We start from the raw sequence: 25,328 nt of genomic DNA on the forward strand, positions 1-25,328 counted from the left end.
GCGGAGCCCCGCCCTCTCCTCCTCACCTGCTCCCCAGGAACCGAGGCGAGGTCGTTGTCACACTCTGGCCTCCGGCACCCTCCCCCACGGCCTCCGCCCCTTGCCCAACTCTCCCAGGGGCCGCCTCGCCCCTCCCCTTCTGGATCCCAGCTAGCTGAGCGCATTTATTTGCATATTTCTACCTTTGTTCCCCGCCGGCGGCCAATCAGGGCGTAGGGCGAGGCGGTGGACGGGGGTGCTGGGCGGGGCTCGGGCTCAGGCTCCTAGTGCTGCGGCCGCAGGTTCCAGAGCGGGTTGGAGCCGCCGCGGGCGCGCCGCGCACTGCAGCCCCAGCCCAAGCCTTGGGCTCCACACTCGCAGCCCGGCTGCGGCCTCGCCTTGGCTAGGCCCTGAAGGCAAGGACAAAGAGGCTGTCTGGAGGCTCCGCCGGAGCCAGATTTTACCTGCAGTTGGAATCACAGGCTTCAAGATGGTTTGCGGGGGCTTCGCGTGTTCCAAGAACTGCCTGTGCGCACTCAACCTACTCTACACAGTGAGTATCCCGAGCCCGTTTCTCTTCGCCTGGGGGCTTTGCACCTGCTCGGGTGCTCCGTGGCCGCTTCCTCCGGCCCCCTCTTCCCGTCTTCCCACGCTCTGCTGTGCGCCCGCGGCCTCGCCATCGGTATCCGCCGGGGACCAGGAGCCGGCGACTGTCGCAGTCTCTTCCTTTCATTGTGAAGCCGCCGTCTTTCTGGCTCGGTGGCCACGCGTCCCTGCCCCACTGCTCTACCCCACCCCCTCATCCACCGCCCTGTTTTTCAGTCATTGACCAGACATCTCCACTTTGCCATCCTCATTATCCGTTCCGCCACTCGCTCTTGGCTCCCAGCCGCCTCTGGAGCGAATTTGGAGGCGAGAGAGCAGCCTCGGATTTGAGGACAGTTTTGCAAAAATAGCGTGATCAGAAACTGACAAGGCGGCTTATGGATGGTGTACGTCGTGTTCAGCTCTACGTGTGCCTGTGATTTTCACTGAGGCCACCGAGTAGGTTCACAGGATATCCGCAGCTTCCGAAGTTTGTTTCGTGCTTACTTAAAGGAATGTCTTTGGGGGAGGTGTGGGGCGGGGAGGGGGTAGTTCTGCTTATACCTGATGCTTTTTCCATGTGTCCCCCTGTTAGCAATATCCTAACTCCATTTTAAACGAAAGCCTCCGGTAAATAAGCGAGCCTCCACCCAAATTGTTCTTTCCCTGCCAACCAGCTTTTTAGTTTTAACCCCGCCGTCCGTATCTTTGTAATTTTTGAGGGGCAATTCTGGGTGAACAGGAGGATGGGAGAGGAGGAGGTTGCCATTTATCGAGTGACTCCCACGTCCCAGATGTTACATACCCGATTTCGTTCCTTTTTCTGACAATCATCCGAGGCAAGGGGCCTTGTGTAAATTTTGTACATAAGGTGATAGACCAGAAAGGGCTTTAATTAAGTTTACAGAGATGGTAGTTGGCGAGTCAGGAGTGGAAACCGGGCTATGGGATCCAGATCTTTCTGCAGGCTTCTTTACCAGGTGAGAGAAACAGACTTCTGTCGTCATGCCTCTATCATAGTCTTGCTCCTTTCTATAAATACACCTGGCATTTTTTGCAGCACCCACCCTGAAAACAAACCCAGCTCCTCTTAGTTAGTTGAGAGCTAGGCCATCTGTGTAAGCTTAGGTTACATCCTCAGAGTGGGGAGACTGCCTTGTGGTCACCAACAGGAGAGAGAGCTGGGTCATTTGACTATTACTGTTCCTGTGTATGTGAATGTAATTGCAAAGCTTTGAAAACAAGACATAAAGAAGCATATGTTAAAGAAACATAAATGGTGTAAAGTATGTTTTTCTGGCTAGTTTGTGTGTGTCTTAGTAGGAATTTAATCAACATGTCACTAATGATACACTTGGGAAAATTCTGAACACCTGGCGATTCAGCTGCTTGTAATTGGAGGTCCATGTCAAATTTCAGATCAGAATTCACCTTTGTGTTCCCTGAAGCATGCCTATCACTTTGATTGTTTATTAAGTAAATAAATTCTGACCAGTTCTCCAGGTATTTTCTTTTATTAGCCTGAATGGCCTGCTTAGAACTTCATATTCCCCACTTTATGCTCTGACTTCTACCCCTCCCCCTCATGATTTAGTCACCTGTTTACCAGACATTTAACCTTATAGTATCTGCTTACTTACAGTAGAATAGCTACATACTTAATTGATTGAGGGGTCTATATAGATTAATGTGCCATATATATATGCTTCTCCAAAGGCAAATTATTATTAAGTCTAGTTCTCTTGCTTTCCAGATACGTCATTTCTAGCTGTATCTACTGTGGTATCAGGAGAGCAAGGAGAAAGGTGATTCTGAAGGAACATACTAAGACTTTCATGTGTATGTGTGCTTAGGCTCTCAGTCACGTCTGACTCTTTGCGACCCCATGGGCTGCAGCCTGCCAGTCTCCATGGGGACTCTCTAGGCAAGAATACTGGAGTGGGTTTCCATGCCCTCCTCCAGGGGATCTTCCCAACCCAGGGATCGAACCCAAGTCTCCCACATTGCAGGTGGATTCTTCACCGACTGAGCCACGAGGGAAGCTGTAAGACTTTTGTTATCTGTCCAACCTTCAAAGTGGATTGACCTTCAAAGGGCATTCTACTGTTTTTTAATAGCTATATGGTAAAACATAATTAATTGGGAATTCACAGGACTGTACAAATGGTTAGCTTTTTAAATCTAAGGCTTTTTAGAGAAAGGATATTTCTTGAATTAATGTCTACTGCTTATAAACTGTGAACAAGTTTAGATGAGTTCAGCAATTTAAATTGGAAACAAATGAAAGGTTAACCTTGAACAAAGTCTTAAATAGATGCTGAAAATGTACCGCTGCTATTATTTAGGTTCTGTATCTTACTTGGTCTCTCCTCATCATTTTAAGATGGGGCATGTTAAGTGGTTGGGGACAGGGTAAAGGCTGAAGACTTGGGAGACATTTCTTTTTAAGACATAAAGAGGAGGACCCTTTATAGGTTTCAGTTCCACCTGGATTACTGCTTCTGGAATAAACTCAAAGTTGTGGGATTAGATCTGAGATCATTTCTAAAAGTGTTGTTGAAGCCTACATTGAATGTGGAAGTGGCAAGTGAAAGGCCACAGCCTGCTTTGAGAGTTATCACTCTATTTCTTGAAGTATTTTCTTCAGGAACTTAGGACTCAATCAGCCTATTTACGAAAAAGGCAATGGCGACCCACTCCAGTACTCTTGCATGGAGAATCCCATGGACGGAGGAGCCTGGTAGGCTACAGTCCATGGAGTCACTAAGAGTTGGGCATGACTGAGCGACTTCACTTTCACTTTTCACTTTCCTGCATTGGAGAAGGAAATGGCAACCCACTCCAGTGTTCTTGCCTAGAGAATCCCAGGGATGGGGAAGCCAGGTGGGCCGCCATCTATGGGATCGCACAGAGTTGGACACGACTGAAGCGACTTAGCAGCAGCAGGCTGTTTACTTGCCCAGTGCAGTTTACATGTGCAGGTGGCCTGCTAATGGCTTTGAGACTAGAGCAGAACTGGTGATCAGTCTGAAAAGCCTGTCATTAAATTGGTTGGATGGAACATCCTCCTAACTTGTCATGGACTTTTGATCACTAGCCAAAGGTGTGGTTGATTTTTGTTGTTGTTTATGGTTTGGTTGTTTCAATTAATAGAATCCCTTGTACTGCACTTCCCAGGTGGCTCCAGTGGTAAAGAATCTGCCTGCCAACGCAGGAGACACAAGAGACTCAGGATCGATCCCTGGGTCGGGAAGATCCCCTGGAGAAGGGAATGGCAATCCACTCCAGTATTCTTGCCTAGGAAATCCCTTGGATAGAGGAGCCTGGCTGGCTACAGTCCATGCGGTGGCAAAAGTTATGACTACTACTTACGACTAAGTGCATCTACACACATGCTTGTACTGAACAATTTTATATTAGTACAGTGAATAAAAGTGTCAGACTATTTTTTTGGGCTCCAAAATCACTGCAGCTGGTGATTGCAGCCATGAAATTAAAAGACGCTTACTCCTTGGAAGGAAAGTTATGACCAACCTAGACAGCATATTAAAAAGCAGAGACATTACTTTGCCAACAAAGGTCCGTCTAGTCAAGGCTATGGTTTTTCCAGTAGTCATGTATGGATGTGAGAATTGGACTGTGAAGAAAGCTGAGCACCGAAGAATTGATGCTTTTGAACTGTGGTATTGGAGAAGACTCTTGAGAGTCCCTTGGACTGCAAGGAGATCCAACCAGTCCATCTTAAAGGAGATCAGTCCAGGGTATTCATTGGAAGGACTGATGCTGAAGCTGAAACTCCAGTACTTTGGCCACCTGATGCGAAGAGCTGACTCACTGGAAAAAACCCTGATGCTGGGAGGGATTGGGGGCAGGAGGAGAAGGGGACGACAGAGGATGAGATGGCTGGATGGCGTCACCGACTCGATGGATGTGAGTTTGAGTGAACTCCAGGAATTGGTGATGGACAGGGAGGCCTGGTGTGCTATAGTTCATGGGGTTGCAAAGAGTCGGACACAACTGAGCGGCTGAACTGAACTGAACTGAACTGAGTGAATATCAAGTTTATAGATACAGGAGGAAAGGCAGAAGCTATGGTTTCTTCATGTACCTTCATGATGTCATATGAGTGACTTGCTCTAGAACTTTCTCCATTTGAAGAAGCAATGTTTCTTCACTCACCAGATACTTATTGAGTGTCTACTGTGTGCAGGGCATTGTTCTCAATCTGGGAATACAGCAATGAGCTGAATGGCTTTGAAATAAGCATGCCTTATAAAGCCTCTTTTTCATTCACTATCTTCTCTACGTATGATCTCAAGAGTTTTCTTCAGTCAGTAAACGTTTTCCCATTGTGTGTATTCTGCTGAGAACTGTAGGAAATAATAAACACACACAAAGGCAAATACCTACTCAGTGAAGACAAGATCTAGTTAGGATTTATGAGGTGGGAAAATGAATGCTATGTAAAGGAAGGACTGACTTTAGGAGCCATAAAATTTAGGACTAAGGGAGATCCTTGTTGGGTACAGAAAGTATGATGAATTGGGGAAGTGTGGAGATAGCTCAGGTCTTTTTAATACTGTTCAGGATATAGATAAAGTGAAAACTGCTTCAGGAAAATGGTCTATTTTATTTTTAATAGTTTATTTTAAAATAATTTTGATTGAAAATATTTTGATAAAAAAGTGAAAAACAGCTTTTAAAAATTATTCCTAGTTTTTTGATGGGGAATTTTAGGAAGTGTGAGGTAAGCGTTATCTTAAAATATGTAACATTTTGAAGATTTATATCTCCTGCTTCTCAAGCAAAAAAGAAAAAACTTCTAGGAACTGGACTGCTGGTTATAATGTGTGTGTATGTGTGTATGTGTGTGTGAATAGTTTTAATTAAGAATGTAAGAACAGAAAATAACTTGTAGTCTTTAAACGAGAAGGGTCATTTCAGAAGTTTCAGTTTTGTTTCTTATTCTAAATTTGTTCTCCTAAAATCTTTCTAAGTTTGTTTCTACTGATATTTTTTGCAGTATTTTTTTTTTTTTCCCTAATACCTTGGGTTGCTTTGGGGAAAAAAAACCTCTGTGCAGTCAAAAATTATACCTGTTTACATCCATCCCAAGATATATGTTTATTTGCATTTTAAGTGTCTCTGAAATTGAAATTGTCTTAAAACAGATAAAACATAGCAGATAAAATACATATATTTGGACAGTCTATGGAGAGAAGAACTAGATTCAGGAAGAGAACCTAAGTTTGAATTTCACCTTTACAGCTTGCTTGGAATTTAACTTCAGGCAAATGTCTCCATGAGTTTTTCATTTATAGACTGGTGGATGATATTTTTCATTTTTGCTTCAAGGAGTTTTTAGGATAAAAGGAGAGATGTGGAGAAATGCTTTGGATGCACTATAGGAAAAAAAAAAAGTTGTTACAGCTTCATGTAAAAAGTTGAATTATTTTAAATTTCAGAATTACAAATCTATATGTTATAATGAAAAGGTTTTCAAGCTTTTGGGGTTTCTAACACTTACAGGCTGATATTAACTCAAGCAGGCCTACAGAGACAAGAGGTCCTACCCTCAAAATAGTAATACTAATCCTTCAGTTGTAAGAAAAAAAATGGCTGAGGTATGGTGAGGATAAACATGGAATGACTTACCTGGACATTATTTTGAGTCCTATTCTGGTCAATGGAGGGCTGGAAAAGTATAATTTTTTTCAGTCTGTGCTCTAAAATAAATGAAAACAGACTAGCACTTCATCCAAAGAAAAAAAATCTACTTACTGTAATTGCCTTCAAATTACTGTATTTGCTATTTTTCAAAATTCTCATTATTTTTCAAATTATTCTTATTTAATATTTTAACATGTAGTTAGATTTATGTTATTTCCTGGCACTTGTTCAAACTACTGAGTGAATTTAAAATATGTAAGTGGTTGCTGAATATTTACTTGGATTTTGAATTTAAAATGATTCATCGTTTACAGAACCTGAAATTTTCACATGATGCTGTTGAGCTGGCATTTATAATTGGCCTTTGTGCCAAATATGTCTATGAAATTTCCCAAGTTTTGATTTTAAAATAGAGTGACCAGAATGTGCCATGTATGTCCTTTCTCACTTGAAATGAGGTTATTTTCTTTCACCAAGTTTAACAAGGTAATTAAGAGGCTTTTACAAACAAAGAAAATTTATTTAGGGAATAGTTGTATTTCAGCCTACTTTTGAAAAGTGAGTTTTCAACATCTCAGTGGTTTAATTTTCATACAGTTTTAGGTAGTTTAAAAGTGGGCCATCAACACCTCAAACACATTTGAATTACTGGTGAAGACAGGCTAGGGCTAGTTCACCTTCCTTCATATCCCATTTCATCTGAATTGATCCTCCATATTCTCTTGTCACTGAAGAATGAATAATCCAAACCTACTTGTAATAATGGATGAAAACTCTTAGATAATAAACCCACATTCCTTAGCATGTTGTTCAGCATCTTTCACCATGTGCGTCTCTTCATGTGTTTCAGCCACAGAGGTTTTCCCAGACGTTTCGTGCTTTGTTGCCTGTCATAGCTGATCCTCTGTTCTTGGCCGAGCATACCTTGCTCTGTCTTTGTAAAGTTCCCCAAAGCCTCCTGTTTCTTTAGTCTGAAGGAACTGTTTCCTTAAATTTTCACTTGGGAGTTGTAACACTTGAGTGCTACCCCAGAATGATTCAATCAGGATTCAGAGCGAGGGAGGAGGCATGTCATTTTTTTGGTTAGAAAACCCTGTTTTAAAGCTTTCTAGCTAATTCTAAATTACAGTGAGGGCTGAGAGTTAGTGTTGTAAGGTTTTATTTTACTTTGTCCTTTCTGCTGAACCATACTAATGCTCCATATTGTAGACAATTTGTGTTTGTTTTTTCCCACCTGTAGTTGGCGGAGATCACAGCGTTCTCTATATTGCATCCTGCAGTTCCTGACATTGTTTTCTTGTAACAGAGAGCTTATACTCTAAATAACTTCTTGAATTGAATTTGCAGAACTGGCTGCTCCCTATTCACCAGAGGTAAAACATACCTAATGAAAACTTGCATAAACATGGCAATTTGATCAAAATCAAATCTAGAAGACAAGCAAATATTTTAAGACATGAAAATTAGCATTAAAATATAGTTAAAAATAATAAATATGAATTGCTTTTATCAGTCTACTATAGAATCTGTTTCTTGAAATACTATTTTCTTCTCCCATTGTTGGTCAAAATCTATATGTCTGAGGTTTTTCCTGTCTCATTTCCCCTGAACAAACAAACTTCCTGTAAAATTACGTTGTAGTCATAGTTGTCTAGGGCTCATTATTAGTCTAATACAGTTTATTATTAATCTAGTATAAATGTATTATTAGATAAACCCAACTAATTTTTATTTTATTTATTCCAATAATATTAATTGAGCATTGGCAACAGTGAGCAAAACAAACCAAAATGTCCTACCTTCATGGATCTTACATTTGAAGGGGAAGATAGATGATAAGCAAAGAAGTAAATGTTATACATCATCAAAGTCAAAGTGTTAGTCGCTCAGTCGTGTCTGACTCTTTTCGAACCCATGGGCTGTAGCTCACTAGGCTCCTCTGTCCATGGGATTCTCCAGGCAAGAATACTGGAGTGGCTTGCCATGCCCTCCTCCAAGGGATCTTCCTGACCCAGGGATCAAACCCTCATGTCTTATGTATCCTGTATTGGCATTTACTATTAATGCCACCTGGGAAAAGAAGGTAAAAAAAAACAAACAAAAAACAAAAAGACAAGTGCTATGGAGAAAAATAGAGAAACAGAGTAAGAAGGATGAAGCACGGATTGGAGGGGAGTGTGGTGGGTAGGGGAGGATGAAGGCATATTTTTATATATGGTGGTCAGAATTCGCCTTCTCTGGAAGACAGCAGTGGAACAGAAACTTGAAGGAGATGAACAGACATCTGGAAAAAGTTGGCTGAAGGAATGACTTTGAAAAGATCCTGAAGGAATATTTCTCGTGTATGCAAGGGACAGAGAAGAGTCTACTAGCACTGGGACAGAGCGAGCAAGGGGCGGGTAGAGTGGTTCAAGTTGAGTCAGAGAGTTTGAAGGATTTGAGCTTTTACACCAAGGGAAATGGGGAGCCATTCATTGGTGGCTTCAGGTCTGGTTTTCATTTAAAAGTTTGTCTGGCTCCTGAATCGAGAACAGATTATAGATGATAAATGTGGAAGCTGTGAGACCACACGTGAGGCTATTGCAGTAATTTAAGCAAAGATGACGGAGGTTTGGACCAATAAGACAGCAATGGAAGTAAGAGAGAGAGTCAGATTTTGAAGGTGGTGCCAATATAATTTCCTGATGGATGAGCTTGAGGTGAGAGAGAGGCCAAACAACTGGCTGGCTGAATCTGCTATTAACAGGAATGGGGAGACTGCAGTTGGATGGGCTTTGGAAGGCAAGTAAGGGGTTCAGTATTGGATGTGATGCCAATTAGATACCCAGGTAGAGATATCAGATAGCAGGTAGACTAATAATGATGGAGTTCAGGGGAGAGGAATAGCTGGAGGTTTATATTCAGCAAGTCATCATTGTAGAGAGTAGTATTTAGCATTGCTTCTGGATGAAATCAACCAGTTAGGGAGGAGAGGTAAAGAAGGGTAGTGATTCATGAACTGAACCAAGGACTCTGTTATGGTAACAGTTTTAGGAGATGAGCAGCCAGCAAAGGAGCCTAAGAAGGAATGGTTGGTCAGGTAGGAAGAAAACCTTGTTGAGGCAGGTGTCTTAGAAGCCAAGTGCATGCTGTTTTAAAGAGGCAGAGTTGAGCATCTGTGTCAGATGCTGCTCAGACATGATTCTTAAGTTGATCAATGAAGAAGTCATTGAAAAAAGCAATTGCCCTTTTATTTTGTCTTGTTAGACTGTATGCCCCTCAACAATAAGGACCATGTCCCAATCACTTCTGCCTTCCTGAATGCACAGCACCACCTTGGCATATGGTTGGTATCTAGTATATTGAATGGAGGAGTCAGTAAAGGGCTGTTTCGCCCAAAACTCTGCTTCTTGTCTCCCAGAACCATTCTGAAGAAGGAGGATATAAGTTGTGGTGGAAATTTGTTGGTGGCTGTGAGAGCTACTTTAAACTAGTTATCCTTGGAAGATGGCAAGTCAGTATCCCGTACTTTAGAATTCTTTATGTAATTTCTCCCCAGCAGATAACATATATGCTATCTGTTTTGTGCCCTGTAAGTATAAAGCAGTGTGCTCGGCACCAAGGAGAACATAGAGAAGAAAAACGTTACAAAAAGCACGTCAGCCTTCGTTGTGTCATTTGAGGAATGAAAATGAAACAAAGAATTGAGGTCTTGGCTTCAGCACTAAGTGTCTGGATATTGCAAAATACTTAACATTTAGCTAAGCGTTTTGCAATATGCAGACTTTTTATAGAATTTTCAAATCTGTCTCCAGATGTTTGGCATCAGAGAAATACATGCTCAGTCATCACAAAATTGTTCTTCAGTTGTCCACGTTAGGCAGAAGTTCAGAGGGAGAGTTCAGTGTCAAGTGTAATTCCTCATTCTGACTGTTGGAGCATGGAGAGGGAGGGTTCTGGGGCCTTAGTTTCCATGTATCTGTGGATGCCATGTTACATTTTGGTGGTATAGTCCCTTTAAATCTTATTAGCACTTTAAGTTTCTTACCTTCCACTATCATCACAACCTCTCTCTTGCTCTAGTGCTGACAGAACATTTTTGAATAATTTAACTACAGAGTTACATCCAGTTTTTTCAAAGGTCCTACATTCCTCTTTCATCCTCAGAGCAGTTCACTTACCCTGATAGAATTTGGAAGCTCAAAAAGATGTAGGGGCTCTAGAAATGATTCAGGTCTCTCTTTGCATCTTGTTTCTACAATGTGGTAGATATTTGATGAAAGAATGAAACTCTTTTATAGATTGTATAGAGATAGAATAATCTGGAAGATCACTAAGCTGGATTTCTTCCTCTCAACTGTTGATTAGATTTGGCAATAAGCATCTCTAATGTATAATAAGTGAGATCATGAGCTCTTTAGGACCGCAGAATATTTTGAGTACCTCTTCTGTACCAGGCGCTTAGCCAGGTGCTAGGAGTATCAGGGCACCATGTGCTATGCCTGTGTGGCACTCAAAGTGGAGAGGACTCATTAGAAGAATGCAAAGTATGGCTGGAGGTGGGGAGTGGTTGCTAATGAATTACCTCTAGACATCCAGACCCTTCACACCCTTGTATTTGTCAGTCTGGGTGTGCGTGCTCAGTTGCTTCAGTCGTGTCTGACTCTTTGTGACCCCATGGACTGTAGCCTGCCAGGCTTCTTTGTCCATGGGATTCTCCAGGCAAGAATACTGGAGTGGGTTGCCATGTCTGACTCCAGGGGTTCTTCTCAACCCAGGAATTGAACCCCCGTCTCCTGTGTCTCCTGCATTGCAGGCAGATTCTCTATCTCTGAGCCCCCGAGGAAGCCCCCAGGTAGCCTGGGATTTGGACTTTATTTTGAGATTAGAAACAAAAAATAGTTAGCATGGGAATGACCTGATCTTATTGGCTTTAAAGACCACCATATTAGGAGTAGAGTCCAGAGGCAGCTAACAGAAACCCAGCTGCTCTGCTTCATATAATAATTAAGCTTTATTGTCTTCATGGAGCAAGATCTCTAGAAGGAGGTAGTCTGGAGCCAGTGTACAGTGTGAGCATGTTATCAACATCCCAGTCTTCCTCTGTCATCCTGCTCTACCATCCTTGGTGTGTGGCTTTCTTCCTTGTCACCCAATTACATTTGCAGCTTTCGGTATAAGGTTTTGTTCCATGCTGGAAAAAGGATGATGCTGTAAAATGCTTTTCCTTATAAAGCTGTGTGTGTGAGAGAGAGAACAGTTCTATTGCGGTATTAATGGAATACAATAAGCTGCATGTATTTAAAGTACAAATGAGATAAAGTTGTGACACACACGTGACCTGTCAACCCTTCATCATATTCAAAACTTTGCACATAGCCCCTCAGATTTCTTTATCCTCCTTTGTGATCCCTCTTTTCTGTCACATAGCCTTTGGTCCCAGTTTATAGGCAACCACTGACCTGCTCAGCAGTAAAGTTGAGGCTGGAGTTCAGGCCTGGGGAGGGTGTGAGCAGGAGGATGATGGCCTAGGACATTTCTCTGGCTCACTGATTCCCTTCTTGTTTGGTCCCAAGAGGACCAGTTTCAGAGAGGTCTTTTAGGCTTAAAGGGAGTACTAATTTTTTTTTTTTTAAAGCCTATTGACAAAGTGAAGGATTTAGAGTTAGTTTAGGTGGGGAAGATGGTCATAGTAGGGAAGGTAGACAGTCACTGCAAGTTTGCAAGTATTAAAAAGTTATGATAAACACTTGCAAGATGAAGCTTGTATTAGGCTGAATTCTCTATAAGTTATAAATGAACTTAATGTGTTTCTGACTCTTGAGAGTCCCTTGGACTGCAAGGAGATCCAACCAGTCCATTCTAAAGGAGATCAGCCCTGGGTGTTCTTTGGAAGGAATGATGCTAAAGCTAAAACTCCAGTACTTTGGCCACCTCATGCAAAGAGTTGACCCATTGGAAAAGACTCTGATACTGGGAAGGATTGGGAGCAGGAGGAGAAGGGGACGACAGAGGATGAGATGGCTGGATGGCATCACTGACTCGATGGATGTGAGTCTGAGTGAACTCCGGGAGTTGGTGATGGACAGGGAGGCCTGACATGCTGTGATTCATGGGGTCGCAAAGAGTCGAGCACGACTGAGCAACTGAACTGAACTGAACTGAAGATAGCACAAACTCCTAAAAGATATAATTGGGAGATTCAGTGATTATATCATCAAGTATGGCTGGATCAAGGGGCTCAAAAAAGGTCAGAATTCTTGCTCCTTCTGTCCACTTCTCAGCCCAGCTTGCCTCTGCATAGGTTCTTTTTAAGGCTGGAACTTTCCATGTATAAGACAAGCCATTGGCAGAATCAATTTTAATTGTCCTTATTTTGCTCTTTCAATATCCCTGTATCATCATATGGGACATACTAGTTAACCATGTGGGTTTATGGGCCCAATCCATGGACCAACTACTGTGAGCAGGAGTCTGAGTAACCATGACTGCTACTAGAATTGGCTGGAGAGAGCCAGTGAGACGCCAGGATTAAGAGTTTCATAAGAAATATATGTGCTGGTTGTAAAAACCTCATATGTCCTCTACCAAGATCCTTTGTCCTCTGAGCAGAAATTTGCCTGAATCTTCTTAATTCTAGAATGTTCTAGCAACTTCTTCATCATTCGAAAAGCTTACTCTAGAAGTAAATGGTAACCCACTGCAGTGTTCTTGCCTGGAGAATCCCATGGACAGAGGAGCCTAGTGGGCCACGGTCCAAAGTATTGCAAGGAGTCGGATGCAGCTGAGCGACTAACAGTTTCAGTTTCAGTGGTTTAATGCCTCAATACCTACTTAAACTAGATTATAAAGAACATTATGCATGACATTTCTACTGGAGTGGCATTGTATGTTATTGATCCAAAAAAGTGCATAAATGCATGTTTATTAGTTTTAAGCAATTTTATTTGCTAGAATGATCTCAGAGATGAGAACTCTTTATGCTGGGTAGAATTTTTTGCTCCCCTACTCCAGGCAATGCACTGTGAACTTGTATATGAATGTCAGCATACATGACAAATTCTCCAGGTTGGGTAAAAGAAAAATAATCACAAAATTAGTAAGCCGGGATTTGGTAATTAACTAATAGCAAAGCTGTATGAGTGAGGACCTTACTATTGGTTTATAACTGTGCAACCAGGTCTGCTAGGGAGTAAGTTAAGGACATGCTAATCAAACCCATATTGATCTGGCTGTGAAGCAAGACCTACAATTTCTTATGCATTATAATATTGTCTTTGCCGTTATATCTCAGAGTTAAAAATGACCTGTGTTGCTATGATGACCTAGGCACTATGTCATAATGCCTACTATGTCCGGTAGGCACTATGATATTGTCTTACCGGGATGAAAAAATGCACCAAACAGAAGTGTGCCCCAGTTCTGCCTCTGTCCCCAAGCCTGTCATTTTGCTACTCGGATTATTCAGCTGTAAAATGAACAGACTTGGTTAAGGTCACTGGCCAGATAACTTTGTGCCACTGACACCCTCCTTCATCAAAATCTGTCCATGTGTGCGCTAGAAGTTTTGCCACGACCTCCTCTTTTAAGCATTTGCTTCAGAAAGCAATGCCAGTTGTAGACACTTTTATAATCTTGCCTTGGTATGGCCTTTCATTTTAGCCTTTGCACTCTCTTAAAAGCTTTTCTTGTGTATTCAGTTTTCTTTGTTTTAAAGAGAAAACAGGAAAGGTTGGCGCTTCCTGCTCATAAAAAAATCACTATCAACAAGTTAACAGATCTGTAATTTGTTTTTATCAGCTTTCTGTCTCCCAAAGGAAGGAAACTATTTGTCATAGGTCTAAATTTACTTTCTATTACAATTGATCTCATAAGGAAACTGTTGTTGTTGTTAAACAAAAAATTCTTGCAGTTCCTTTGTCTACCAGGTTCTAGTGACAAATAGGCTTTTTAATTATACACTTAGAAGTAGTTTTATGGGAATCAATAATTTTTATATCACTCATTCGGTAGACTTTTACATAATCCCATTCTCTTCAAAATTACAAACCAACCATAACATGCAATTACTACTACTCAGAAATAAATTGCTTCTTTATTATCTTTAAAAGTTAAAGACACACTGGTAATCAAATCTAATTAGAAGCATATCATAACTTTTAGATGTTATTTCTAATTTAAACAGTTAATTATGAGGACTTGAGGGATTTTTGCTATAATGTATTGGAAACTACAGTCACACACACAAGAAAACATTTATGTTGTTCTCAATTTTTTAATTAAAAAAACACATACTTTGGGGATTTATCAGAAAATTGAGTCACTTAAATAAGTTTATGTTTGGACAGTTTTACCTTTGTAGTAATAAATCCCAGACTTGTTTTAGGTTGGATAGTTAAATCTAAGTGCTCTTCCATGTTACAAATGAGAGTGTATATTTGTGTGTGTGTGTGTGTGTGCATGTGTGTGCGTTTAGGATATGGGTACCTAAGGGAAATGATAGGTGGTATCAAGTTTCACATGTGCGTCTACCAAAGTGTGATAGACAAGTAAAGATTCAACAAGCGGCTGCCTGCTGCCTTGACTTCTGTACCACCTTCACTTGCAAGGCTTCCATTTTCCTAAATGGCAGCACTTTGTAGGGGAGGATGTGGACAGTACCTGGAGATGCGCAGATGGGAACTGATGTGAAATATTTGAGACAAATGAGACTACCTTGATATAAGTAGCTGTGTTTGGGGAATAGTGTGAATGAAGGCTGCATGAGGCAAATTGGACCAATTGACAGAAGAAAGCAAAGCAGAAGAATTTAGTTTTAGTGTCACAGTAAGAAGGGGGCCGGAGAAGGCAACGGCACCCACTCCAGTACTCTTGCCTGGAAAATCCCATGGACGGAGGAGCCTGGTGGGCTGCAGTCCATGGGGTCACTGAGTCGGGCACGACTGAGCGACTTCACTTTCACGCACTGGAGAAGGAAATGGCAACCCATTCCAGTGTTCTTGCCTGGAGAATCTCGGAGACAGAGGAGCCTGGTGGGCTGCCATCTGTGGGGTCACACAGAGTCGGACACGACTGAAGCGACTTAGCAGCAGTAGCAGCAGCAAGAAGGGGGCTGTTACATCTTCAAGCTACTTTTAATTAGGAAATGTTTCATATGCACAGAAAATAATATGGTATACTCTCCTGAGCCCAACAGACTGATTTTACAAACTTAGTATTTTGCTCTGTCTCTCTCTCTCCTTTTTAAAGTCTTCTTTGAATTTGTTGCAGTATTGCTTCCACTTTATGTTTTGGGTTTTTGGCCATGAGGCATGTGTGAGCTGAGCTCCCTGACCACCAAGATCAAACCTGTACTCGCTGCATTGGAAAATGAAGTCTTAACCACTGGAGCCCCAAGGAATTCCCTCTCTCTTTTTAAAAGGCTAAAAGCTATAGTACAGTTAAAGGCCCACTGTCCATTTCCTTTCCCAGCCCTCACCAAAAGTACTTACTACCCTAAAATCTACATATGTCATTTCTACACACGTTTATATAACTATATGACCATTTGATCTGTTAATCAACCACAAAGACTATATAGTGTTGTTTCTGTGTTTGAAAATTTTTATAAATGATCTGTTTTATCTATATTCAATTTGTTCCATTTTTATGTTTGGCATTTCTAGATTTACTAGAAATAGATTAACACTTGTATTCTACTGTGTGATCACACTAGAGTTTGTGAAATCCTTAGTTATGGTGTTTGAGATTTTTTAAAATTTTTTACTATTTCAAACAAGGCTGCAGCAAAATCCTGATACATATATGTATGGCTGGGGACAGGGGCATTTTTCTTGGATATTAGCCTAAAAGCAGAATTGCTAGTTTAGTAAGAGACACATCAGTTCAGTTCAGTCGCTCAGTCGTGTCCGACTCTTTCTGACCCCATGAATCACAGCACGCCATGCCTGCCTGTCCATCACCAACTCCCGGAGTTCACTCAGACTCACATCCATCGAGTCAGTGATGCCATCCAGCCATCTCAACCTCTGTTGTCCCCTTCTCCTCCTACCCCCAATCCCTCCCAGCATCAGAGTCTTTTCCAATGAAACAACTCTTCGCATGAGGTGGCCAAAGTACTGGAGTTTCAGCTTTAGCATCATTCCTTCCAAAGAACACCCAGGGCTGATCTCCTTCAGAATGGACTGGTTGGATCTCCTTTGCAGTCCAAGGGACTCTCAAGAGTCTTCTCCAACAACACAGTTCAAAAGCATCAATTCTTCGGTGCTCAGCCTTCTTCACAGTCCAACTCTCACATCCATACATGACCACTGGAAAAACCATAGCCTTGACTAGACAGACCTTTGTTGGCAAAGTAATGTCTCTGCTTTTGAACATGCTATCTAGGTTGTCATAACTTTCCTTCCAAGGAGTAAGCGTCTTTGAATTTCATGGCTGCGGTCACCATCTGCAGTGATTTTGGAGCCCAAAAAAATGAAGTCTGAAACTGTTTCCACTGTTTCCCCATCTATTTGCCATGAAGTGATGGAACCGGATGCCATGATCTTCGTTTTCTGAATGTTGAGCTTTAAGCCAACTTTTTCACTCTCCTCTTTCACTTTCATCAAGAGGCTTTTTAGTTCCTCTTCATTTTCTGCCATAAGGGTGGTATCATCTGCATATCTGAGGTTATTGATATTTCTCTCGGCAATCTTGATTCCAGCTTGTGTTTCTTCCAGTCCAGCGTTTCTTTCTCATGATGTACTCTGCATATAAGTTAAATAAGCAGGGGGACAATATACAGCCTTGATGTACTCCTTTTCCTATTTGGAACCAGTCTGTTGTTCCATGCCACAGGACTGGAAAAGGTCAGTTTTCATTCCTATCCCAAAGAAAGGCAATGCCAAAGAATGCTCAAACTACCACACAATTGCACTCATCTCACATGCTAGTAAAGTAATGCTCAAAATTCTCCAAGCCAGGCTTCAGCAATACGTGAACTGTGAACTTCCTGATGTTCAAGCTGGTTTTAGAAAAGGCAGAGGAACCAGAGATCAAATTGCCAACATCCGCTGGATCATGGAAAAAGCAAGAGAGTTCCAGAAAAACATCTATTTCTGCTTTATTGACTATGCCAAAGCCTTTGACTGTGTGGATCAGAATAAACTGTGGAAAATTCTGAAAGAGATGGGAATACCAGACCACCTGATCTGCCTCTTGAGAAATCTGTATGCAGGTCAGGAAGCCACAGTTAGAACTGGACATGGAGCAACAGACTGGTTCCAAATAGGAAAAGGAGTACGTCAAGGCTGTGTAACCTTTTGAGGTACCACAAAGTTGTTCTGTAAAGTGACTGCAATAATTTACACTTCTTTTTTTTTTTTTTTTTCACTTCTGCTTGAATGTAAGTTCTAGGGTCTCTGCATTGTGATGTCATCAGGCTTAATTTTTACCAACCTAGTGAATGTGAGATCTGCTATGAAGTTCACTAGTGAGTACCTCATTGTTCTAATTTTTGTTTTCCTGATATATAATGAGATTTAACATCTTTCATTTGTTGATTGGCCTTTTGGATTCTTCTACAGTGAACTGCCTCTTATTATCTTTGACCATTTTTCAATGTGTTTATTGTTTTTTTTTTAATTGATTTGTAGGTGTTCTTTAATATATATGTGTGTGCTGGAAATATCCTCTAGTCCTAGGCATATCCTACATTTGTCTGGTGTTTTTTTATTATATAGAATTTACAATTTTAATGTGATTTCTAGTTTGGTAGGTAAGAACAAGGATTCATATCCTAGTTCTGTGTCTTCCTTGCTGTGTAACCTTGGGCTACTTTCTTAACATCTCTGTGCACAACTTTCCCCACTTGGAAAAGCGAGGCAGTAGTACTGCATACCTCTTAGTGTTGTTGTGAAGATTGTGTGTGTGTGTGTGTTAGTCACTCACTCATATCTGACTCTTGGCAACGCCATGGACTATGGCTCATCAGGCTCCTCTGTCCATGGGATTCTCCAGGCAAGAATACTGGAATGGGTTGCCATTCCCTTCTCCAGATCTTCCAAACCCAGGGATTGAATTCAGGTCTCCTGCATTCCAGGCAGATTCTTTACCATCTGAGCCACCAGGGAAGCCCATTAGTTAGTAAATGTAAAACATTTTGAATACTTCTTGTATATAGTAAATGCCATATTTGTATTATATGTGCTTTTGGGCAGTCTTGTTTAAGAATTGTCTTTAACCACAAAGGCAAAACATTATTCTGTACTTTCCCCCACAAAGTTTAAGTTTTGCTTTTTAGATTTGGGCTTTAAAGCTATGGTGTGAGGTAGGGATTCCTACTACTATTTTTCAAAATGGGAAAGTAATTGTGAAAAAGCTGTTAATTAACGACTATTTCCATATTGATTTAGAATTCCATATCTCTTCAAGTCTGCATTGTTGTTTGTTTAGTTACTTGATTTTGATTACCAAACTACTATAATAAATTCTGATATTTGTTTGGATTATTTTTAACTTCTTTAGTCCTTTTAGTTTTGTTTATATATTTAAATTTACTAATTAAAATAGATCCAAAAACTGTAGAGCCAGGCTCAGGTTTTGCAGAGCATGGTAAAAGCAATAACAAAGGTAAAATTTGGGACAGTTAAATGTAGCCATTGACAAAGGTTGGTTTGCCACTAGAAGCATTTCTTATGCACTGTGCTAGTGATACTGTAGCTGGGCTGAGAAAAAATGCAGCAGCCACAGGCTTGGTCCTTAATCTTAAAAATGTTCCTAGCTCTTTGATGACATTTATTCTTCCATGTAACTTGATGGATCATGGTATAAATGATCTAAAACCTAGTGAGACTTTGACTAGAAATACATGAAATTTGTAGGCTAAATAGGAGGTGAATTGATGCCTTATTGTAATGAGTGTTCCCAACCGTGAACATACATCTCTTCATTTAATTTAGGTCTTTTTCATGTTCTTCATTTCACGGTTTTCTCCATGGACGTCTTTTAATACTTCTGTTAGATTTGTTTATGTTGTCGTTGTTGTTCTTTAGTCACCAGATCATGTCTGACTCTTTGTGACCCCATGAATTGCAACACCCTAGGTTTCCCTGTTTGTTTGTATGCACCTTATATTTTAGGAACCTATTAGAAATTGCATTTAAAGAAATACATTAAAAGATTTGGAGGTGCATCAGCATGCTGTTGATTTTTGTGATGGTGATCCTAGTTCTAGCAGCTTTTCTGGTTCTTACTAATTTTAATAGTATTTACAGTCTTTTGGATTTCCTGTATAGATATTCTCATTAATTTTAATAACCACAGCTGTGTTTATCCTTCATCTTTGTGCCATTTTCACTCTTTTTTTTTTCTGTTTAGCTCTGTTTTCTTTTTTTTTTCTTTTTAATTTTATTTTATTTTTAAACTTTACAATATTGTATTAGTTTTGCCAAACATTGAAATGAATCCTCCTAAGACCTCTACCCCAGTGCTTAATAGAAGTGGCGATGGCTGGCACCCTTGTCTCCTGAATTTTGAAAGAAATGTTTCTCAGGTTTTTCCATTGAGTATGATTTTTACTTTGCTTTCTTGATAGCTGTTCTTTTCAGTTAAGGAAATTTGGAGGAACTTACTCTTGTTCTTTTTCTTAAAAAACAATTTGTTGAAGGCATGTCAACAAATGAAGTTTTACTTATCCTTTGTATGGTATGTTTCACTTCTTTCTGCTTTCTTTAGATTGGCTCTGTCTGGCTCTTTTTTAAGTCTGCATTTTTAAATAGAGCTTTGCTTTTCCCATATTGTTTTTATTCCTTCTTTTATTTATTTATGTAGTTTAAACATATGAATTTTAATCTCATTCAGTTGGTCCTATTACCCCAAGTTCTTTGGAGCTCTAATTCTTTGCCTTTTGCTGTGTTTGCTGCATCTCTCGTGATAGATTTTTTTTTCGTTACATGTTTTGTGAGTTTTAGATTGACAACAAAGTTTTCATTTATTTATTTTTTGGGGAATGGTGTGAGGGCTGAGATTCAAAGCATCCCTCCTGAGTCATTTTGAATTTGCTTTCTTGACTTTCCTCCTCTAAATGCCATCACTGCCTGTGATCTGCTTTCATGTGAATGGCTGGGCTTGAAGATTCCTGCCTTCCTAGAGAATGTACATTTAGCCTTGGAGTTTCTCTTTCTTGCAGATTTTGAAGAGGTTCAAAAATTTTTACTGTCTTCCTGAGGGTGGTGGTGTAATTTTTCTGTGACCTTTTATACTGAAAATACAGTGCTCTGGAGGTCTAGACAAACCTGGGTCTTGGTTCCACTTCTCATGTCTGCCTGGTTTAAAACCCAGGTCCTTCCCCTTCAGTGATGTTCTGATCTGGGAATTCCTTTCCACTTTCTCATGGCCCCATGGTGCCAGTTGTATGCTTGCTATTCTGCTTTTCAGTTCTCCTTTTCTTTCTGGCCTGTGGGAATTTCCCATAGTTTCTCAGCAGTCAGCTATATATTTAAATAAAATGTGACGTCTCTTTTTGATATTTTAAATTATGTGTAGCAGGAAGGATTCAGTTATGTGGGTGACTCAGTTGCCCCTGTTCCCAGAACCCTCTGTGGAAGGCTGATACTCCTCTCCTCTCAAGATACACATCCTCATCCTTAGAAGCTGTGACTATGTGACCTTGTATAACAAAAGAGGCTTTGAAGATGTGATTAAATTAAGCATATTGAGATGGAGTGATTATTCTAGATTACCTGGGGGAGCCCTATGTAATCACAAAGGTCTGTATAAGAGGGATATAGGTGGCTTATACTCAAAGAAGGTGATATACTTAGAGAAGCAAGTTGCAGTCTGAGAAATTTGAAGATACAGCACAGCTGGCTTTGAAGATGGAGGAAGAGAATATATAGGCCAGGGAGTTCAGGTGGCTTCTAGAATCCCTGTCTCTTCAGCTTCTCTGATGCTTGAACTCTCACCTTTGACCTTGTGTTGACCTTTGATGCTAATGTGTGTTTTTCTGTTTTGTTTCTTTCTTTGTTTTTTCTTTTTTCTCTCTTTTTCTTCTTTTGTGCTGCTGCATTGGTTTTGCTAGAACGACAACTGAAGAGGAAATATTTAAACTTGCATTTGAATATAGAATAATCTTTTTTTCTTAGAACTCCATAAGATAGCTACTTGATCTTGTGACTTCCATTCTTTGTCTTCCGAGCAAACCTACTAGCACATACCGTGCGGTGTTTTTATTTCTGTGAACACACAGCCCATTCATTTCTAGGCTTTGTTTCTCTGTGTGCTTAGTTTTAAAGACAATTTTGAAGCAACAGTGAAATAAAAGATGTCACTGAAAAAAAATCTGAAAAAGGCAAAGAAACAGGTTCTTCCCTAGAGATTTCAGAAGGCATGAAGTGTTACTGACACCAGTATTTTAGCTTAGTAAGACCCATGTTGGACTTCTGACCTCTAGAATTATAAGAGTGTGCTTTTGTGGTGTTTTAAGCCACTAAGCTTGTGCTGATTTGTTAAAGCAATAATAGGAAACTGATATACCCTCTCAAATGTTTTTGAAGGAGAGGTGCCTAGTGTCAGTGATGAAGATAGACTAAAACTATATTAAAGATACAGCAGAGTGAACTTGGTGAGGAATATTCTTGACAGAGTGGTTCATAGAAGGCTTCTGAGGTGGTGCAGTGGTAAAGAATCCACCTGCCAATGCAGGAGATGTAGGAGACACAGGTTCGATCCCTGGGTTGGAAAGATACCCTGGAGAAGGGAATGGTTACCCACTCCAGTATTCTTGCCTGGAGAAAGCCATAGACAGAGGAGCTTGATGGGCTACAGTCCATAGGGTTACAAAGAGTCAGACATGACTGAGCACACATCTAGAGGAAAAAAACCAGAGCAGAGATGCTTGTGAATGTTCTAGATAATATATTCAGTAACCACATAATGCCTAGTCTGGGAGTTAGAACTTCTTATGGAAGTGATAAAGTGGTCTACCCACCACACCCCCACCCCCTTTTAGTTGCAGGTTTTATTTTCCAAAGGGCAAAAGATTCTCATTGTTAATGAGCTTGTAAGTTGGCTAGCTGAGAGAGCAGAGAACAGTTTTCTCCTATTGCTAAAATGCTGGTGTTTTAAATAAAGGATTTGGTTTGTTGGGAGGGTCCTGACAGGAATAGCTAAATACTTCACTCCAGCTCTATGGTGGGGATTATGTTAGTGATAAAATATCAGGCAGATTTCTTTAACAGATGTTCCTGACTTATTGTTTCCAAATGTGTGAATTGTTTTGTGTGTGCTGTGTGGGTTGCTGTGACAAACGACCACAAACATGGTGGCTTAAAAACAAAAGATTTATTCTAACAGTTCGAGAGGCCAGATATTTAAAGTCAACAGGATTGCACGCCCTCTGAAGCCCCAGGGGAGAATCCGTTACTTGCCTTCTTGCCTCTTCTATTTTCTGGTGGAGGCCAGCATTCCTTGGCTTGTGGGCTCATCACCCTTTGCCTCTTTGTATTGCTGTCTCCTTTCTGTGTCTCTGTAATCTCCCTCTGCAACTCTTTTTTTTTGGGGGGGGGGGCATTATTTTTTAATTGGAGGAATATTGCTTTGCAGTGCTGTGCTGGTTTCTGCCATACAACAGTGTGAATCAGCCATAATTATACATATATGCCTCTCTCTGACAAAGACGCTTGTTATGACGTTTAGACACCACCTGATAATCCAAGATAAGGTTCTCCTTTTTAGACCCTTAACTTAGTGACATCTTTTGCCATACGATATAATATTCATTCTTTTGCTTCATATGGTAGTATTCAGTTGGGGTCATTTTTTTTTTGGCCTACTATCTGCTGCCTTACTCTTTCTTTGCAATCTTTGGCTTATTCTATCTATCTGGATTTTTTTGTTGTTTGTTGATTATTCTATATTCTGGCCCACCTTGTAAACTATCTCTGACATAGCAATGGTCTGTACCACTGTGATTTTTTTCATTCTCTCCTATGTTGAATTCTAGAATGAAAGTCAGGAAACTGCAGCCCGTGAGTCACATCCATTACAGTGCTTGTAATTGTGCAATCTGCCAAATAAGAATGATTGTACATTTTTATTTTATTAAAACAATTTTTTTCTTCTTTCTTTTTATTTTTTAAATTATGAAAGTATGATAACACATTTACAGGAGACTTGGAAAATACAGAACAATGTAACATATAGTTCCATTATATATTACAGTTTAAGTAGATAAATTAAGATTGTTTTAGTTGGAGTTTCAATATCAAACTCTCAAAAACTAAGAGTGAATAGACAGAAACATAGAAGGATATAGTAGACTTGAAAAGCTCTATGACCCAATTCAACATAATTAAGATTTTTCACACAACAGCAGGATACAGATTCTATTTTAAGTTCCCATAGACTATAAGCCAAGAGACACTGGAACATATCCAGGGCCATAAAACAAGGTGCAAAGACTTCATGGCCTAAAGGTTTTGAACTCATACAGAGTCTATTCTCTTATCACTGTGTAATTATGTTAGAAATCAATATCAAAAGATGTTTGAAAATAACCCACATATTTTCAAGTGCTATGTGACATTTACCAAGAGACATCTTTGACTTAGACCTTGAAAGCCTCAATAAAGTTAAGTTTTTACATTTTTAAATGGTTGAGAAAAATCAAGAGAAGAATATTTTGTTCCACATGGAAATAATATGAATTTAAGTCTCAGTATCTGTAAATGAAGTGTCATTGGAACATAACCCTGCTGTTTCATTTATGTATTATCAGTTGCTGCTTTTGTGTTATGATTGAATAATTATGGCAGAGCCTGTGTGTTCCATAAAGCCAGATGGCAATTCTCTGGCTCTTTACAGAGTAAGCTTGCCAACCTTTGTTTTTGTAGGGGCATCTTGTCTCTGGCTTCCGGTATATAGTGGGCACCAAGCATTTGTTGATGAATATTTAACTTGTGGCAAGAATTTCATTAATATCATTAAGGATTTGGGATGATTCCCAAAAGGATTCTTCAAAACTATGGATTAGAAGAATTTTATGTATCATATTATTCATGATTCTGATCTTTTTGGCCCTAAAACTCGAAGAAATACAGAGTAAATGTCCTGCCCCTGAATTTAATTGAATAAACAGGCATCACACACAGGACTTGAAGCTGGTGAGTGCTGGTTAATTTTACAGAAAACTTGGCTGTGCTGTGATTGCAAGGTGTTTTTTTCAGACATCCGTCTAGAAGTTGCTCTGAAGGTATTTTTTAGAGGTGATTAACATTTACACTCAGTTGACTTTCAGTAATTGTGGGCCTCATGTATGATATGAAATATGAAAGCATTAAGAACAAGAACTGGGTTTCCTAAAGGAGAAGGGATTTTGTCTCAAAATGGCATCTTAGAAATCCTGCCAGAATTTCCAACCTGTCATCCTGCTCTGCACATTGCGGACTTTCTAGCCCGTACAGTTACATAAGCCCGTTCCTTGTAATAAATCTCCTCTGTTTCTCTCTCGATATGTATCTTCTTGGTTCTGTTTCTCTGGAGAACCCCGACCGATGCAGCAGGTCAGTCTGATGTGTTGAGCATGTGGACCATCTTCAGTGTTTCTTCCCACCATGCGATGTGGATGCTAAGCGTCACCCTCTCCCCTCATGGAGGCGAGGCCCCTCCAGCAGCATCGCCCTCTCCTTCCTTGACACCTCCTCCAGGCTTCTGCCTTTCACACCTCGTGAAAGGAAATGTGTTATATTTGGATACAACAAAGTCAGAAATAAGCTCACTTGTGATGGGGCCGAGGACTTTTTGTCCATCCAAGAGAGTCTGAAGTTTGAGAAGGCTGCGAATGAGGTGATAAGAGAGTCAGATGCAGATGGATCTGCTGAGAAGCAGCAGTTGAGAAAATGAGTGTTTGTGAGAAGTTTTTCCTCTTTTTCTCCTTCTGAAAACAAAGCTTCCTGTGTGTACATGATGGAGACCACCAGGTCCATGTAACTCCGTAACTCAGTCCTGTGGTACTACAGATGGTTGCTTTTGTTCCCAAGTTTTGCTGCTTTATCATAAGTGGATAAAAATACAAACAGCTGCTGTTATTTAGCCATTTTACTCATATGTCTACACATGTTAAGAATTTTTATGTACCA

At 40.4% G+C, this 25,328-nt stretch overlaps 1 protein-coding gene across 1 annotated transcript in view; it reads left to right on the forward strand.

The window, feature by feature from the left end:
• Window positions 1-288: 288 nt before the first annotated feature.
• TSPAN13 (tetraspanin 13) overlaps window positions 289-25,328 on the forward strand; it is a 38,138-nt gene continuing 13,098 nt past the window's right edge. The window contains 1 exon segment of the mRNA NM_001035362.1: window positions 289-532. Coding sequence (NP_001030439.1) covers window positions 470-532 — 63 coding nt within the window. The 5' untranslated portion in view covers window positions 289-469.

The sequence above is a fragment of the Bos taurus genome, chromosome 4, assembly GCF_002263795.3.
Source record: "Bos taurus isolate L1 Dominette 01449 registration number 42190680 breed Hereford chromosome 4, ARS-UCD2.0, whole genome shotgun sequence".
Taxonomy (NCBI): Eukaryota; Metazoa; Chordata; class Mammalia; order Artiodactyla; family Bovidae; genus Bos; species Bos taurus.